At 41.3% G+C, this 15,188-nt stretch overlaps 1 protein-coding gene across 2 annotated transcripts in view; it reads left to right on the forward strand.

The window, feature by feature from the left end:
* The window catches only part of unc5db (unc-5 netrin receptor Db), a 197,097-nt gene that overhangs the window by 99,881 nt on the left and 82,028 nt on the right, over positions 1–15,188 (forward strand). For both annotated transcript variants that reach the window (XM_071481933.1, XM_071481934.1), the window contains exon 3: positions 13,763–13,906. In XM_071481933.1, coding sequence (XP_071338034.1) covers positions 13,763–13,906 — 144 coding nt within the window. The remainder of the gene's footprint in view (positions 1–13,762; positions 13,907–15,188) is intronic.

A 15,188-nucleotide genomic window follows, 5' to 3' on the forward strand; every position in this document is an offset into this window, starting at 1 on the left:
TCTTTTTCCTAGAGATGATTTTATTTAGCTTTACCGCATGTTTGCTGCCAGAGCTGAGGACCCGGTTGTAAAGGTTTGATTTTTTTTTTTTTTTTTTTTTTTTTTTATGAGAGAGAAAGGAGACCCTTGTAGCTGCTGATGAGTCAGCGGATTCTGCTTTAATACCTGAGCTGTCACAGGAGTATCGATGCATGCACCAGTGTTTTTATATCCAATTTTGACCCTTGGGGAGGTGCTCGGCGACACTTACTTGTGAAAGTGTGAATGCAGAATGACTCCATTCTCGAAATTCAGGACTGGCAGGTTCACTGTTTTTTTTTTTCTTTTCTGTCAAGGGCATTTTTTCCCTTGACAGTGCTCAACTATTGGGGTACCAGAGTACCCCAGAGGTGAACTGTTTTCTATCCATCCATCCATTTTTGCTTGAATTCCAGGTATGGGTTGCAACAGCAACAGGCTAAACAAGGTTGTTCATACATACACCTTCTCCCTAGCTACTTCTTCCAGCTCTTCTTGCAGGATGCTGATGCATTCCCATGTCATATGGGATATGTAATCCTTCCTGTATGTTCTTGGTTTTACCCGGGGAACATGTCTGTAAGACCTCCACAGGGAGGCTTCCTGGAGACAATTGATTTCCCAGACTGCAAATACTGTCTCCTCTCAATGTTACGGAGCAGTGGTTCTAGTTCTGTGTTCCCTCCAGATTTCTGAGCGTCTCATCCTGTCTCTAAGGGTGAGCCCAGCACACTTACAGGGGGAATTTTGGCCAGTTGTTTTCTTGATCTCTTTCAGTCACAACCTTCAGGCTCAGCTGTCTTCAGCGCGACAATCCAGTACAGTTACTGCTCCATGTATTAATTTCAGGTTTAATCTTACCTGAACCTTATGACCAAATCATAACAAAGGTTATCTCAGGGTACTTTTCATATGGAGCAGGTCTAGAGGCACTGTATACTGAATCCTGTTCTTCAGGATGATAATACCTCGCTTGGAATAGTGGCCCTGTTCAGACCTGGTATTAACATCTGTCCTGAGTGATCCAATCACAAGTGGACAGCTCTAGGTACAGGTGTGAATGCATTCAGGACGCATTTGAGATCCGATCACTCAGACCACACTGGGAGGTGGTCTGGGCCACATGTGGCTACTTTCTTTTAGCAATGTGAACACAAATGTGTCCTGGCCACATTGAAGGGCTGCCTACTCAATCCTCTGCCACAGTCTAATTAGTCCCATCACAGTTTTATAATGTACAGAAAATACACATTTTAAAGCCAGGTGTAAACAGAAGAACTTAGAGCTGACCACTAGTGATCAGATCACTCAGGACCCATGTTAATACCAGGTCTGAACAGGGTCAGTGACTCCCTCTGCACGAAGAGAGCAAAACACCATTTTCAAGAAGAGTACCATAGCCTTAGAACTTGAGGTGCTCACCCTCAACCCAGAAGCTTCACACCCGCTTACAAAGTGTCCCTGCCTCATGTGTGCATCAAAACCACATCGTATGAAACAAGACTAGGACAAAACCCAGTATATGGCTGGACCACGAAGGGTCAATGTGTGAAATTGAGGATATCGTTGAAAACTGTTGTGGAACCACCGTAAACGACTATTGCATTGTATTTGCATTCTGCCTGGTGTCAGCTGGTTTCAAGTCTCTCAATGTAGTGACAAATGTGCTAAGTTAGCAACACTGCAGGCTGTAAACGCTCCCCCAACCTGTACTCTTTGAGCCAATTCATTTTGAAAGCGAAACAGCCAATGGGGAACTCAGTCATGTAGCATTCAGCTGACCAATATTGGAACTTACTCGACTCAGTCAGTCGCTGGCCCCGCTGTTATGGTCCAGCCAAAACACAGAGAGACACAATTCTTAGGCCACATACTAGACGCTCTCCAGACCTGGGCTGTACCTCGAGATTCTTTCTATGAAAATCACAAACAGAATCACTGACGAGCCACAACTCTGGTGGAGCCGAACACCCGCTGAGAACATGCTTGACACTCCTGCCAAGAAGTACGGACACAGCTGTCACTCTGCTTATTCATGAAACAAATGGCTCGAAATAATGTCCCCCCCATACCACTTACCCATAGGTTCCCTGTTTTCCTCTCTGCTCATTTGACAGTGCTGCACCACAGTATTGCAACAAAATGACTTACACTTGTGGAGAAAATGAAGCTAATTTGGGTGTAATTTAGACAAATTCTTCTCTAAAACACAAAGGGACGAAGTCCTAATGATTAGAATTAATGTGCTCAATATGGTGTGGTAAAAAAAAACATTTTAGAGATGCTACCTGAAGCAGAAAAAAGGGATGAACATGGAAACAAACTCCATATCACCACCACTCTGCCCCACTCTCTGCACACCAACGCTGAATCCAGTTAGAGACAAAATACTAAAGTTAGTAATGACTTTTCAGTAGAGTGGGTCAACCCGATTTATCAATCTGTGTTTAGCTCCCCGTGCAGTAACAGAGAGAGAAAAACAAACCAACTTTTCCCTCTTTGTTTACGAGCCAGTGCACTTCTAATTGCTGCTGCCCCCATCATCACTGTACAGTGTCACTTTTGTTCTTTACATCTCATAACGTTGCAAGATATGTCAGCTGTTAGTGGCGTGCTTTGGGTTTGTCAGGCTTGATTTCACGTTTTGTAGGCTTGAAATTGATGCATCATCTCAAGGAGGCGCGGCTGTGGGTTGGGACGTCTCTGGTTACAGAGCTAAGAAGTGGGCACAGGGCCTAATGGAGTTCAGAGATAAAAGTTCCTCTTTTTCTGGGAGGAATAAAAAAATGGTGTGCTATCAAATATCCCTCCCCAAAAAGATGAAGGTGAAATAGACTTTAATGGCTCCATGCACATGCGCGTATGTGTGTGTGTGTGTATGTCTGCGTGTATGTGTGTGAGCGTTTTTGCTGGTATGCAATATGAATGTGGGCATGCTGAAATGGTGGCTAATTTGGGGATTCATTCTGAACAAAGCCTCAGTCCTTTAAGTGTTCTGGTTACTGAACAGCAGGGTGATTTTTCAGAGCAGTACCTGCAGGATTCTTCTGTCAGCTTTAAGTCCTGGTGTGGAAACCAGCCCTAGTTGGCGAGCCGGAGCAGACATAATGAGACCCTGATGGAGGATGAAGCTAATGTGCTAATGCTGCTCTCACATCGAAAGTGTAGTGTCCTCAGTTTTACTTGAAGAATTCTGCTGTGGCTCTTACAGCATGTGGGTGGCACACAAGTGCAGGCAAGCACACGGGCAGGACAGATTAAACAGAGTGATTATTGGTTATTATTAGACTTTGTCAGATAAGCCTTTCAGTAGCAAGATATTTTTCACTGATGGAGGAGGAAAAAATGGAGACGGTGCATGAAAATGAACATGAACATGGATGCTTTTTCTTTTTGGATTCACAAGCAAAATTTTAAGGAAACTGTTGTTCTGTCTCTGGTAAAGTCACTGCAGAAGAAAAACTTTTTTTGTATTTGTATGTAAACCTGTTTGGATGTTTGGATTTTGAACACTTGCATCTGAACCGGTGTGTGAATGGGAGAAAAAGTGTTTTTATAGTATATGATTTAAACAGGGTGATACCCTTATAATGAGTCAGTTGATTTTAAAACAATGGCACAGCCTTATGTCCTGGAGAACGGGTGGGAACATATTGATACTACTGAAGTCTTTTTTTTTTTTTTTTTTTTTTAGTATTAATACTCTTCAATAGGATCCACACATGCATACACGGACACGCACATATACACATTCAGTGTGATGTTAGCTTAGGCTCTGGCTACATGATTATTCAAAAGCTTGCATGTGATTAATTAACAGAAAATGTTAAAAATCAATACTTCGTGTTTGGCAAGTCTTTCAGTGGTAGTGAAAATATATTTACAAGTAGCTCATTAATGATGCACTCATCTGATAAATAATGAAGATGACTTTGTGGAATTGCCCACTCATGTTCACACTGCTTGTGCCAGTTTGGGTTTCTTCCAGGTGCTCCAGTTTCCTTCCACTTTCTAAAGACACGCAGGTTAGGTGACTCTAAATTCACAACGGTGTGAATGTGAATGGATGTGTGTTTACAGTTTGTGTTTCAGCCTTGGGACAGACCAAAGACTTGAGACCAACTGACCCATAGTGTAACTGCTAAGATCCTCTGATGAGTTGAAAATAAATGTAACTAGTAATTTTAGAATTAATTGCAAGACTCAAATAAATGCTGATAATAATTATTAGTCATGGCAATAATAACATTGCACTCACCAGGTGAAATGCACTGACTTTCACTTTTGCCCTCCAAATAAAGTGGTTTAGACACTGTTACTGAACTGTTGGCTGCATTAAATGCTACATTTCAGCTACAGAGAAACAGATATAGAGATAAAAATCTGTTTTACCTACAGTTTACATATGAATTTCCAGAGTTTTCTCCAGTGTTTGATGTCTGACTGCCTCTGACTTTCATATGGGAAGCACCCGTGTTTGCCACCCTGCTTGTCTGCCATATGAACAGACAGAAGGTCAGGTGACAGCAGTGTGTTGCTCCATTAGTGTTACCATGACAACTTTGCAACTTGATAATTAAGGTAGTGTGAATATGTTACTTGCTCATAATAGTTATATATTTCTGGATTTATTAAAAACAAACAAAACAACTTTCAGGTTTATTTTAAATCAATAAAAGTTGAATAATGTAAAAAAAATCCTCTGCCACAGTAACATTTTATTGTTTTATTAATCAGGAGATAATGATAATATCATTTTCTCTTCATTTTACTCTCATTGTCTGTTATCACATGGGGATCTTCTTCACTGTAAACTGGACTGGACTGGGCCTTTTCTGAGTAGGAGGGTTGGGGATGTAAAAGTCAGTCAATGGTTGACATTATGATGATCCGATTTCACATGGCTGCTGTCAAAAGATCAGTTACACAACTGTAATAAGCATGTTTTAATATTAGTGGGGTTGAACTACAGCCTGATAATCTCTGATTTAAAACTAAACTTTGCAGCAGAACAAACCATATTGTCTCCATTTTTAGCCACCTGTGTTCTTTGTCTTTCTTCTTACTCTCAATTCCTTGTAGATTTCACAAGGTAGTGCTGCCTGTCTCTCTTTTTGTCTGCATTGCTGAGGACGCAGCCAACCCGTTTGAGTAAACTTTATTGGAACTGTCACAGGACAAAACCTACTGGGTGTCCTGTGTTTATGTTCAGTGTGAGGTCCACATCGTTGACCGTCAGGTGATCTGCACAGTGTGAGAATAAATGGTGAAGGTACTTGCTGATGAATAGAAATGTACATGCAAGTGTGTCTGCTTCAGCTTATGTCACAGCTCTTACTTCCTGTCGGCAAAGTAGGTAAATGGGTCCTGAGAGTCCACTTAGAGCCTGGCTTTTGGCTTTTGTTCAAATTTCTTTTACAAAAAGGTTCAGCCAGTCACACTTGAGGTGAAACCCTGAGGAAAAGCCCTCATGCTGTAATTAGCTGTAATGCTGTCACCATGTGCAAACATTACAAATACTGTAGCTGACTGCTTTCAATGTGCCGTTCATAGTCAATTATGCCTCCATTCAAAACAAACTAACCTTTTCAATGTGAGTGCATGGAAAGTCAATTAACTGATAAATGACTGGAGCGGTAACATGTAGAAACTGCAATGTGCAATAACTTAGATAATGTAATAGAAACTAAATAAGCACAAGTGCTGCTGATAAAGAGCATACAGGTTCAGGTCATACTTAATGTTCTCTTTGTAGAATATGTACAGTGTTTCATACATCAGTGAAAATCTTTAGAAACACAGAATGTAACCTGTGATAAGATGTTAAGCTCCAGATAAATGAAGTGGCTGTGATTTCGGTGAGATTAGCTTTATTAACATGCAGACACACTGTGCAGCAGACCACTACAACCAGTGGAGATAAGAGCACCTGCCTGTTTATGCATCAGAGGTGGGATCTGCACAGCTCCTGGAAAGCATCAGAAGGAAATGACACAAAGTTGGTGTTTACCAGAGAAAGATAAGAACCCATTTAACGTAAACAAACAGAATGTGTGTTGCCCGCTGACGTGAATGAAGTGTCAGTTTTTTATCATGGCTGCCAGAGTGGGAGTCCGTCTCTGTAACTGACCATATGACCAGATAGTTTGGATATTTTTGTCTGATTTGAACACAGGAGAAGAAGCTATCTCTTGTACTGAATCAAAAAATAACAACTGGACAGAAAGGTTTATCGAGTAGAAAAGAAGCTGATCGATGGTTGCTGTCTGTCAAACCCAGTAAGTCACCAGCAACCATCATAATTTACTTGCAGTTGGCTGGAGGTTAGCAGCTATTTCACATCCTGAAAAAAACAGCTGAAGGTGGCATCACCCTGTTAACTACACTCTCAACTCCTCACCAACCAAAATCACACACACACACACACACACACATAACTCAGACAGTTGGAATATATTAAAATGGCACTAGAGTGATCCTACACATGCCACTTCCAACGCTCCTGAGGCTAGTGAAGAGGGCAGGGCACAGCAGTTACAGTTGAGATTGTTACATGAAAGTGTGTCCAAACTTTTGATTGGTGTTGTACGTTATTGCAAAAACAATGTGCATTTTATTCAACTGATGAATCAGGGCCCAGACTGTGACATTAGGACTCGCATTCAGCAGTTGACTCCTTTGATGGATCAATTGGGTCGTCCACGATGAGCCTCACCAAACAACCTTCACGCAGCAGTCTTGCACAAATACAATCCCAAGAGACAATGACAATTACCAGTAGGAAATTCATTTATGCCAACTGTATTTCATGCCTGCTGCACACTGCTGAACACAATATATAGTAAATGTGCAGCACAGGGCTAATTTGGTTCATTCAAAATTATTATCCAGGCACATTAAACAAATAGCACTGAGAATCTCCAATTATGGAAATTTACCACAATGATTTCATCCCTTCCCAGGAGATTCAACAATTTAACCTCTAAGAAAATCAACTGTTCACAAGTGGCATGTGACTCCAACGACTGTCGTTATAACACAATAGGGCTCTAACGAAGTCGAAACCAACTCTCCACCAAGACAGTAACTCTAACGACTGTCATTGGCACATGGAGCACAAAGGGAACCAGTGACATCATCAGCCTTGTGAAAGCCCCTCCCAGAGGTTAAAAATACCTGGGTCTCCACACCAGATAGTTGGACCAGTCCCAGCCTGGTCAGGTGCGAGAAAGAACTGATGAAGCCTCTTGGATGAGAGGTGAAACGTCTTCCTAGACAAATAACCAAGTCCAGTTGCTTTCGATTTAAAACTCCTTTGAGATGCTATGACCTGGACAAATGAGAATATTCACGGGCTTACCAAAATCCAACACCTTCCAAACATCTCATGGCTACACCACCTTGACATTTAAAATACCAACAATCTAATGTGTTAATTAGCTAATGCAGGGTTTTGACATCAACTTGATTTTCATTCACAACCAAGATTTAATGTCTGTCTGTGACATTTCAGTCGCTGGAGTCCAGCGTCTTTCTGACGTTACATTGATGTCTGGTGCCTACTGGGGAGATCTCCAGCCAACCTGAGGTACCAGTGGACAGTAACCAAGTTTACTGTCAGCTCCTCAGCAGTTAGTCCATCATTTAGATGTTAGATGTTTTTCACTGAGTTTTATTTTGATATTTAACTCAAATTATTTAATTTCCATTGCATGATACAGTGTCTAGAGGTACTAGAGGACCCTGAGGCAAGTTGCATATTGTCAGTCAAATGAGTGCACTTATTTTTACTTTTGGCTGCATCATTGTACACAGCCACACAGGAGCAACTTGACAGGCTTTACAAAACACATCTAAAAATGACCCATCCACAAAACTAACAATGATGGAAGTAGGGGAAGGTAATGGAGTGGCTGATGTTGGCTGTCCTCTCCAGCACTCTCAGCTCCAGTGCTTACTGTCAGTGAAGTCGGCTAAACTACTGTTGAACGAGGCACACACAGATTTTTCCTAACCTGCCTTCCATTGTGACTGAGTGTTGGGCTGACAGCAGTCAGGCAGGACAGACATCCTGTGGAGAGCTCGGTACTTATAACTGAACCCAGGGACACACACTCCTACGTTCTCTCTGTATGGACATTCGATGTTTTCCCTTCACAATGCCCTTCAAAGTTAATGAAATGTGAGTCTTATTGTGTGCGTGGCCATATTTTTCTATATTCATGGCGTCCAAAAACTGGTGGTACTTTTCCCATCCAACAGCCTCATGGACTGAAGTGCTGGATCCCTCAGGATTAAATGGCTGTTTGAACGTTAATGGTTACAGTCAGGCCAGGGTTAGAGTTAGGGGCTACAGAATGCATTATGTCAATGATGGGTCCTGTCCGTTTTATAAAAAATTCTAAGAGTTTGACCAGACAGCCTGGTGGGGACAGTCACCTTTATTGGTGTGGATCCATATATTCTGACAGAATATACTGCTGTATCAACCAACTCCCTGCTGCTTGATAATAGAGGGCCTATCAAGTGCTTCACAATAGCTTTTCATTTGAAAGTCCTTTCACATTTTTAGCAGAACCTCAGCAGCCGTGTTTGCTCAAATTTTCCAAATCAATGTCACACCAAAGAGAGCTACATTGAGAGAAGGGCTTTCTCTCTGTTTGAGTTCCTATGGCAACACTTATCCCACTGGTCAGGTTTACACAAGTAATTGGGTGAACAGTTGATTGAAATAATTTCACAACTCATAACAACTTTTTTTCCCCCATGCTACTTATTGACAGACAACATCCCCTGCAATCCAGGACCTGCAACGGTCACTCACAGCACTGAAGATGACCTGATAACGGCTTCTTCTGAGTAAACACAGATTTCTTTATTGGCAAGCTCCTTTCACACAATCACCGCTTCAAGCACTTTGCTTCTTTAGTGGGAAAACTACATTTTGTATATGATTATACGTCTTCTTTTTGCCCTCAACAGTCACTTAACAGTAAGTTATGTTTCACATTCTTTCGTCAGTCAAACCAGTCAAACGTACTGGTGGAACTGGTGCAAGTCACTGTTTACAGTCACAGTTTTTTTTTTCTCTTGAGAATAGGTGCATTTAAAAGCACTCACTGTACATTCAGATCTCACTACACACTACCTACTGTACCCATCTTCATTCATGTTGTTTCAACAACTGTTGAGGGCCATTGTCAAGCTCCTGCACTCTCACCCGTTGTGGATGGGACGGGGTCTTTGGGCTCAAGTTAGGGTTAATAAGATTTTGAGCTTGTGCAGTGATGTTCATGAATAATTCCAAAGTGTATTGTTTTAAATCAACCATTGTAAAACTGTCAAATAAATCTGCATGAGAAATTCAACTTTGTACAAATACAAATCTTTTAGACACATACACATTTGCACACTACATAAGTACACACCTTGGAATTACAACAACATATTATTGACCATAGTTTGAGCCCATAATGTTTCTATGTAGTGTCAAAACAGCAACAGATAGTTCTGTGACCTCAGCACTTCATATGTTCCCCTGATCACATGAAGTCACTAAGTAATTTACTGGGTGATTAGACTGGACAATGGCTAACAACAGTCGCAGGCTTCCTGTGTGACTGTTGGACTTTAAGTGATATAATAAACAATTTTAGGGCCCACACACACAGATATTGCATCAATCAAATTACAGAACCAATATCAATATGCAGTGGCTTTGCCATAAGCCTATAAATGATGTTAGTAAAACCCGAGCCAAAACAGATGGTTCAAAGGGTTAATGCAGGCCCTTAGATCGTGGATTACAGTAATGACATCCACACAGATATTTCCATGAAACATCTGCCTTTAAAATGGCAACAGGCCCTCTCCAGTGAGGGTTGGAAAGTCTAATCACAACTTCCCCTTTCCACTGTTTCAGAGCCGGTGGAGCAGTCCTTTGGGTTTGCCAGTGCACTGGGCAGATATTGCCATTTTCTGAAAAGTCTAATATTGATCTATGGGACTGCACCCTATTCCCATTTTACCTTTATTAACGAGGAAGGAATATGTGGAGAGAGAGAAAAATGACACCAGACAAAGGTTTTTTTGTCTGAACTCAAACCCCCTGAAGTCAAAACCTTTTAAGCAGATATGATCCCAAAGCACCAACTCCTTGTCATCCACATCTAAGATAATAAGCTACACTGTGGCACAGCTGCAGCAGCAGCAACACTCCCCTTCTCACTGGATCTCAGAGCCGTCGAAAACTGAGCTCTTTTTGCAGCCATCTCTCCAGTCTTTCTCTGAGTGAAACAGTCGTTTTGGATGAATTCATCAAGTGACTCAGGAAACTGCAAAGAGTGTGCAGGGGACTGGGTAGGAGAACAGATCAAGTGGTTCACTCTAATGAGCCCTGTCAACAGTAGTCTGCGAATAAACAAATAGGGTTGACAGATGACACAGTGGCATCACTCGTCTCCGTCTCTCCGGCAAACCACCTGTCGACGCCGGTTTGGACTCAGGGAAATGTGTTGCTCTGTCAAGAAAGCGTTCTACTGCTTTTTCTCTCTCTCTCTCTCTCTCTCTCTCTCTCTCTAAACCACAGGCTCACACTTTTTTAGGGCATCATGGAAAGTCATTAGTCATTATTTTCTCTGCTGTCTCTTTTCCCACACATACACTGTCACTTGCCAGCTCTCTGCCCCTGCTCGAGAAATTATGAATTATGCTTGTGTCTAAGTCTCTACAGGGGCTGCGACTAGAAAGCACCAACCTGCTTTTGCTTTTTTCCCTCCAGGCCTGTCAATCATGATTTAAACTACCCTGGTCATCAAACACACTGCAGTGCACCATATTCTCATGAACTGCCTAATTTGTATCTGTGTCTCACATCTTGTCAGTCAGGTGTGACAAAAATGTAGAAGCCCGCTTTCCTATTGTTGTCATTTGTACCTGGTACAGTGGAGACCATCCGCCACAAATCGTTTCCATTTCTTAATTTTGCCACAAACGCCAGCAGGGATCCATTGCTGTAGTCCAGCTGCCATTCACTCGGGTTGAATTGGTATGCATTCGCAAGTCAGCTCAGTGCTTCACAAGCTGAGCAGTGGCAGTATGGGGCTGTTTGACTCTGGTAAGAGCATGTCAGATTAAAGAGTAATTTATCAGAGACAGTGGATGCACAAGAGCCAGAATGGTCAGGAGTGGAGAGGTTTGTTATGCAGGTGTGTGAGTGTTGGTCCTTTGCAGTCCTAAGCACATTGCACATCCCTCGCCTTTAATCCAGTTGTGGGTATAAGGTCTACAGGCTGCAAAGGGCTGTGAGGAGCAGTGAGAAAACACATGTGACAGGCCCTAAGCCGATGACTCAGATGAAATATGGGTTCTGTATACCCATCTGAGGCTATGTGACAGGGTGACGAATATTTCCCAACCAGGGTCTTGCAGCATGTTGCCTAAGAGGATTTTCAAATAGAGTGTTTTCCTCTTCCTCTTCTTTAATGCATTCAGTATAATCAGAGCATTGTGCAGCGTGCTGTGTTCGCATGCCTTTTGTGTTACATAATATAGTATATTGTCCTGGTGTCGCTTGCACAGCGGGCCTACATATGCTGTTTGAAGCCTTTAAGTGTAGTCCAAATTATTAATGCTAATTCTGCTACAGCTGATTTAGCTTTCCTCTTGTTAGCAGCATTGAGCGCTCAAAACATACAGTAGAGGACCTAGGGGGACTGTGTTTCCACCTTTCTAGTAGGGTTGCAGATCTCTCTGTGATAAACAATTCGATATGCATCTAGATACACAGGTTGCGATTCGATTCAAAAATGATATCCTTTTATTACAGACCGATTCGATACGAATCGATTCCATACAGTGTAAGAACGATATGATTTGATTCTATGGTTAATATTTGTTGTAGATATTTTATATAATAAAGAAGCCAAGTCTATGAAAGTGACAGTACAATAGTTTCTTTTTAAATATGTAAAAGACTGGCACTGGCAAAAAAAACCAAAAAAACAGAACAACAAAATCACATGTCAATGTATTTATTTTTAGACATGGACCAAAAAAAAGTCTGGCTGAATCGTTGGATGCGAACTCCAGAGGGAAAAGTAGCACAGAATAGTAACAACAAACTTTGGTCGAGTTTCCCTTCCTTCTTATAAAACCCAAAAATGGTCCACACCTTGGATTTTTGTTTCCCCAATGCGTTGAAAATCTTTCTCGGTGCATTATCACCTTCGGTCAGGCTGACGCTTTCGTTCTCCACCTCCTCCATTTTCCGTGTCGTCCCTTGTTTATCACTCATGCTAATACCAGCTAGGCAGCTACTGCGTTTTGTGGGCAGCCTCAGCTCTCGCGTTGTTTTAGAGACCTGGCGCGTGTGTAATGCCGCCAACCGATTCAAAGTCTTGCGATACCCGATCCATGACTCTATAACCGATTCATCTAGGAATTCATTGATAATTCGTATCGATTGAGGAGGCTGCTACCGATGCAGCCGTATCTCTCACTTGTTGAACCAAATATCCGGTCGCATCGGTTTATCGTTCACAACCCTACTTTCTAGAATGCAGGGCTTTCCCATGTCAGTATTCTCTCTTAACTGTAGTTCTGCACGTGCACACAACAGAGGCTGCCTCTGTGCTGGTTCGTCCACCACTTTGGTCTAGATGTCTAGACAAGCACTGAATGGACTGAGATGAAATTTTGTACAGACATTCATAGTCCCCAGAGTGAAGCTCACTGACTTTGGCTTATTCTGACATATCTATACAACTATTGTAGATTACCATGACATTTGAAACAGATATCCATGATGCCCGGAGGATGAATTCTAGTAGTATTACCAACATGATTATCCCACAAAATTTCAAAATTTACCAGAAGGATGGACACAACATTTTGACATTCGTGGTCCCCAGAGGGAATGATCCCCTGAATTTTCCTCTAGCACCTTAATGAGGTTGACAGCTGTTGCTTCATAGTAAAATGTCTTGACAAGTAATAGATAATTCGCCATGAAATTTGATCAGACATTCAGACTCAGGATGAATTGTAATGACTTTCGTGATCTTCGGACTTTCATCCAACACATAATAATATCTGAAATACTAATGTCATTCTAATCAACAGTACAACTGTTGTTTATGTTTAGTGCTAATTGGCAAATGTTAGCATGCTTAATGTGTTAGCATGGCTCCAGACTTCTACAACAGCAATAACACATGTTCGACAACCACAGAATGTGGCATGATTGCTCAGCAACACAAAACACAAGTAGTTTATAGAGGCACTAAAGCTTCTCATATTACCTGTTCGGCCGTACCAAGACCAGCTTTGTCTTTTCCCAATACTAGCCGAATGAACATCAAAGGCCCATCTCATTTGAACTTGATGGTTCAAATAGTTCAATCCAGAACAGAACTGTGTGTAACATTGAACTTCCTACAGTGTCCTACAGGGTTTTTACATGTTATCATAACAATGTCAAGTATATTTTTACAAAGCAAAGGCCTCCCCAGAAATACTTCCATTATTCACTGATAGCTGGCAAGCATTTGCTATGCTATGTTTCTCTTTCTGCTTCCCAGAGGGGACTGTGGGTGATTGGCACATTCACTTTAAAAATTCGATTTGAAAATGACCTTGAACCTGAACCTGACTGACATGATGCAACAATATGTGTGCCTGTTAGGCATGTAGGCATGTTTTGTGTACACATTTGCTAACTGTATGATCTTCTCTCTTGTCCCAGGGCTGAAGGTTCGTGAGGTGATGATCAATGTGTCCCGTCAGCAGGTGGAGGATTTCCATGGCCCCGAGGACTACTGGTGTCTCTGTGTGGCCTGGAGCCACCTGGGCACCTCCAAGAGTCGCAAGGCTACTGTCCGCATCGCCTGTGAGTATGGAGACACCTTTATGATCAGTAAAGTTGCAGCTGTGTCACAGGGTTTTCTTGTAGCTGTACAGCTAAGCAAGAAAATGGTGTAAGTGAATAGGGAAGAGAGAATAGTCTGATGAGATGGTTCTATTTCTAAATTAGGCTGGGACAGGATAAGTTATCTTGTCTTTGGCCTTACTGTCTATGTCACTAGTTCGTAGCTTTTAAAGGTCCCATATTGTATAAAATGAGATTTGATTATAAAGCAGGTCTAGGTTCTATATTAATACTGTAAAAGTATCAAAGTGCTCAGTCCACAGAGAAATGCACACAGCCTGTATTCAGAATCTGAGCCTTAAAACGAGCCATCAGGACTTCTGGAACTTTGTGATGTCACAACAAAGCAGTCACTGCTCTCAGCCACGCCCCAAGTCCAGCTCGACCCGACCTTCCATCGAAACCTTGCAGAATTTGGTTTCATTGAGTGTTTACCTGAACTCTATATTTTTATTTAATCACTTAGAATATATCCAACCAATCAGAAGAGAGAGAGAGAGAGAAGCATGAGAGAGGAGATGTAAAACTACAAACAATGACATGTTTTTTGGTCCTTAAAACCACAAATATATTATCTTATGGATATCAGCACTTAGAAGTAAGACAAATGACAAAAAATCAAAACAACAAAAAAACAAACAAACCAATAAAACACCAGTAAAATGTAAAATATGGGACCTTTAAAGAATTGGTTCAGTTGACATGAACAAACTAAGTTAAGTTTAAAAGAGTTTTTTATTCATTTCAACAATAAATGTAAGAAATATGAATCCCATTGACATGGTGTTGGACTGACTTCTTGTGATTTCAATTTGACTTTCAGCTTTAAGTTTGTCCTTTTATTTCAGTTCATTTGAGATAGCAAAAATATTTTGCTCAGCCTCACAGTATTTTCATGAAACAACTCAACTGAGATCTCAGTCCATTTCCAAATATACTCAAGTTGTTCATTTATGGTACATGCACAAAATGGACTATGATTAAGTGACAGTGATGTATGACGTGTATGAATTAAATACCTACAAAAATTGACCCAATTGCTGCTTGGATTAAGTTGTTTGTTGTGACCACCACAGCAGAAGATAAATAGAAAAAAATATTAATAAAAGATAAAAGCAAATACAAAATAAATTCCTCAAGTGTACTGAAGTAGAGCATGACTGGCTGTTAGTCACAGAAACAACAGTGGTATTATGATGATAGAGAATGACAGGTCAACAAAACTGTCCAACAAATGATTTAC

The sequence above is a fragment of the Trachinotus anak genome, unplaced genomic scaffold (assembly GCF_046630095.1).
Source record: "Trachinotus anak isolate AG129_WGS33_773 ecotype Australia unplaced genomic scaffold, CSIRO_AGI_Tana_v1 ptg000008l, whole genome shotgun sequence".
Taxonomy (NCBI): Eukaryota; Metazoa; Chordata; class Actinopteri; order Carangiformes; family Carangidae; genus Trachinotus; species Trachinotus anak.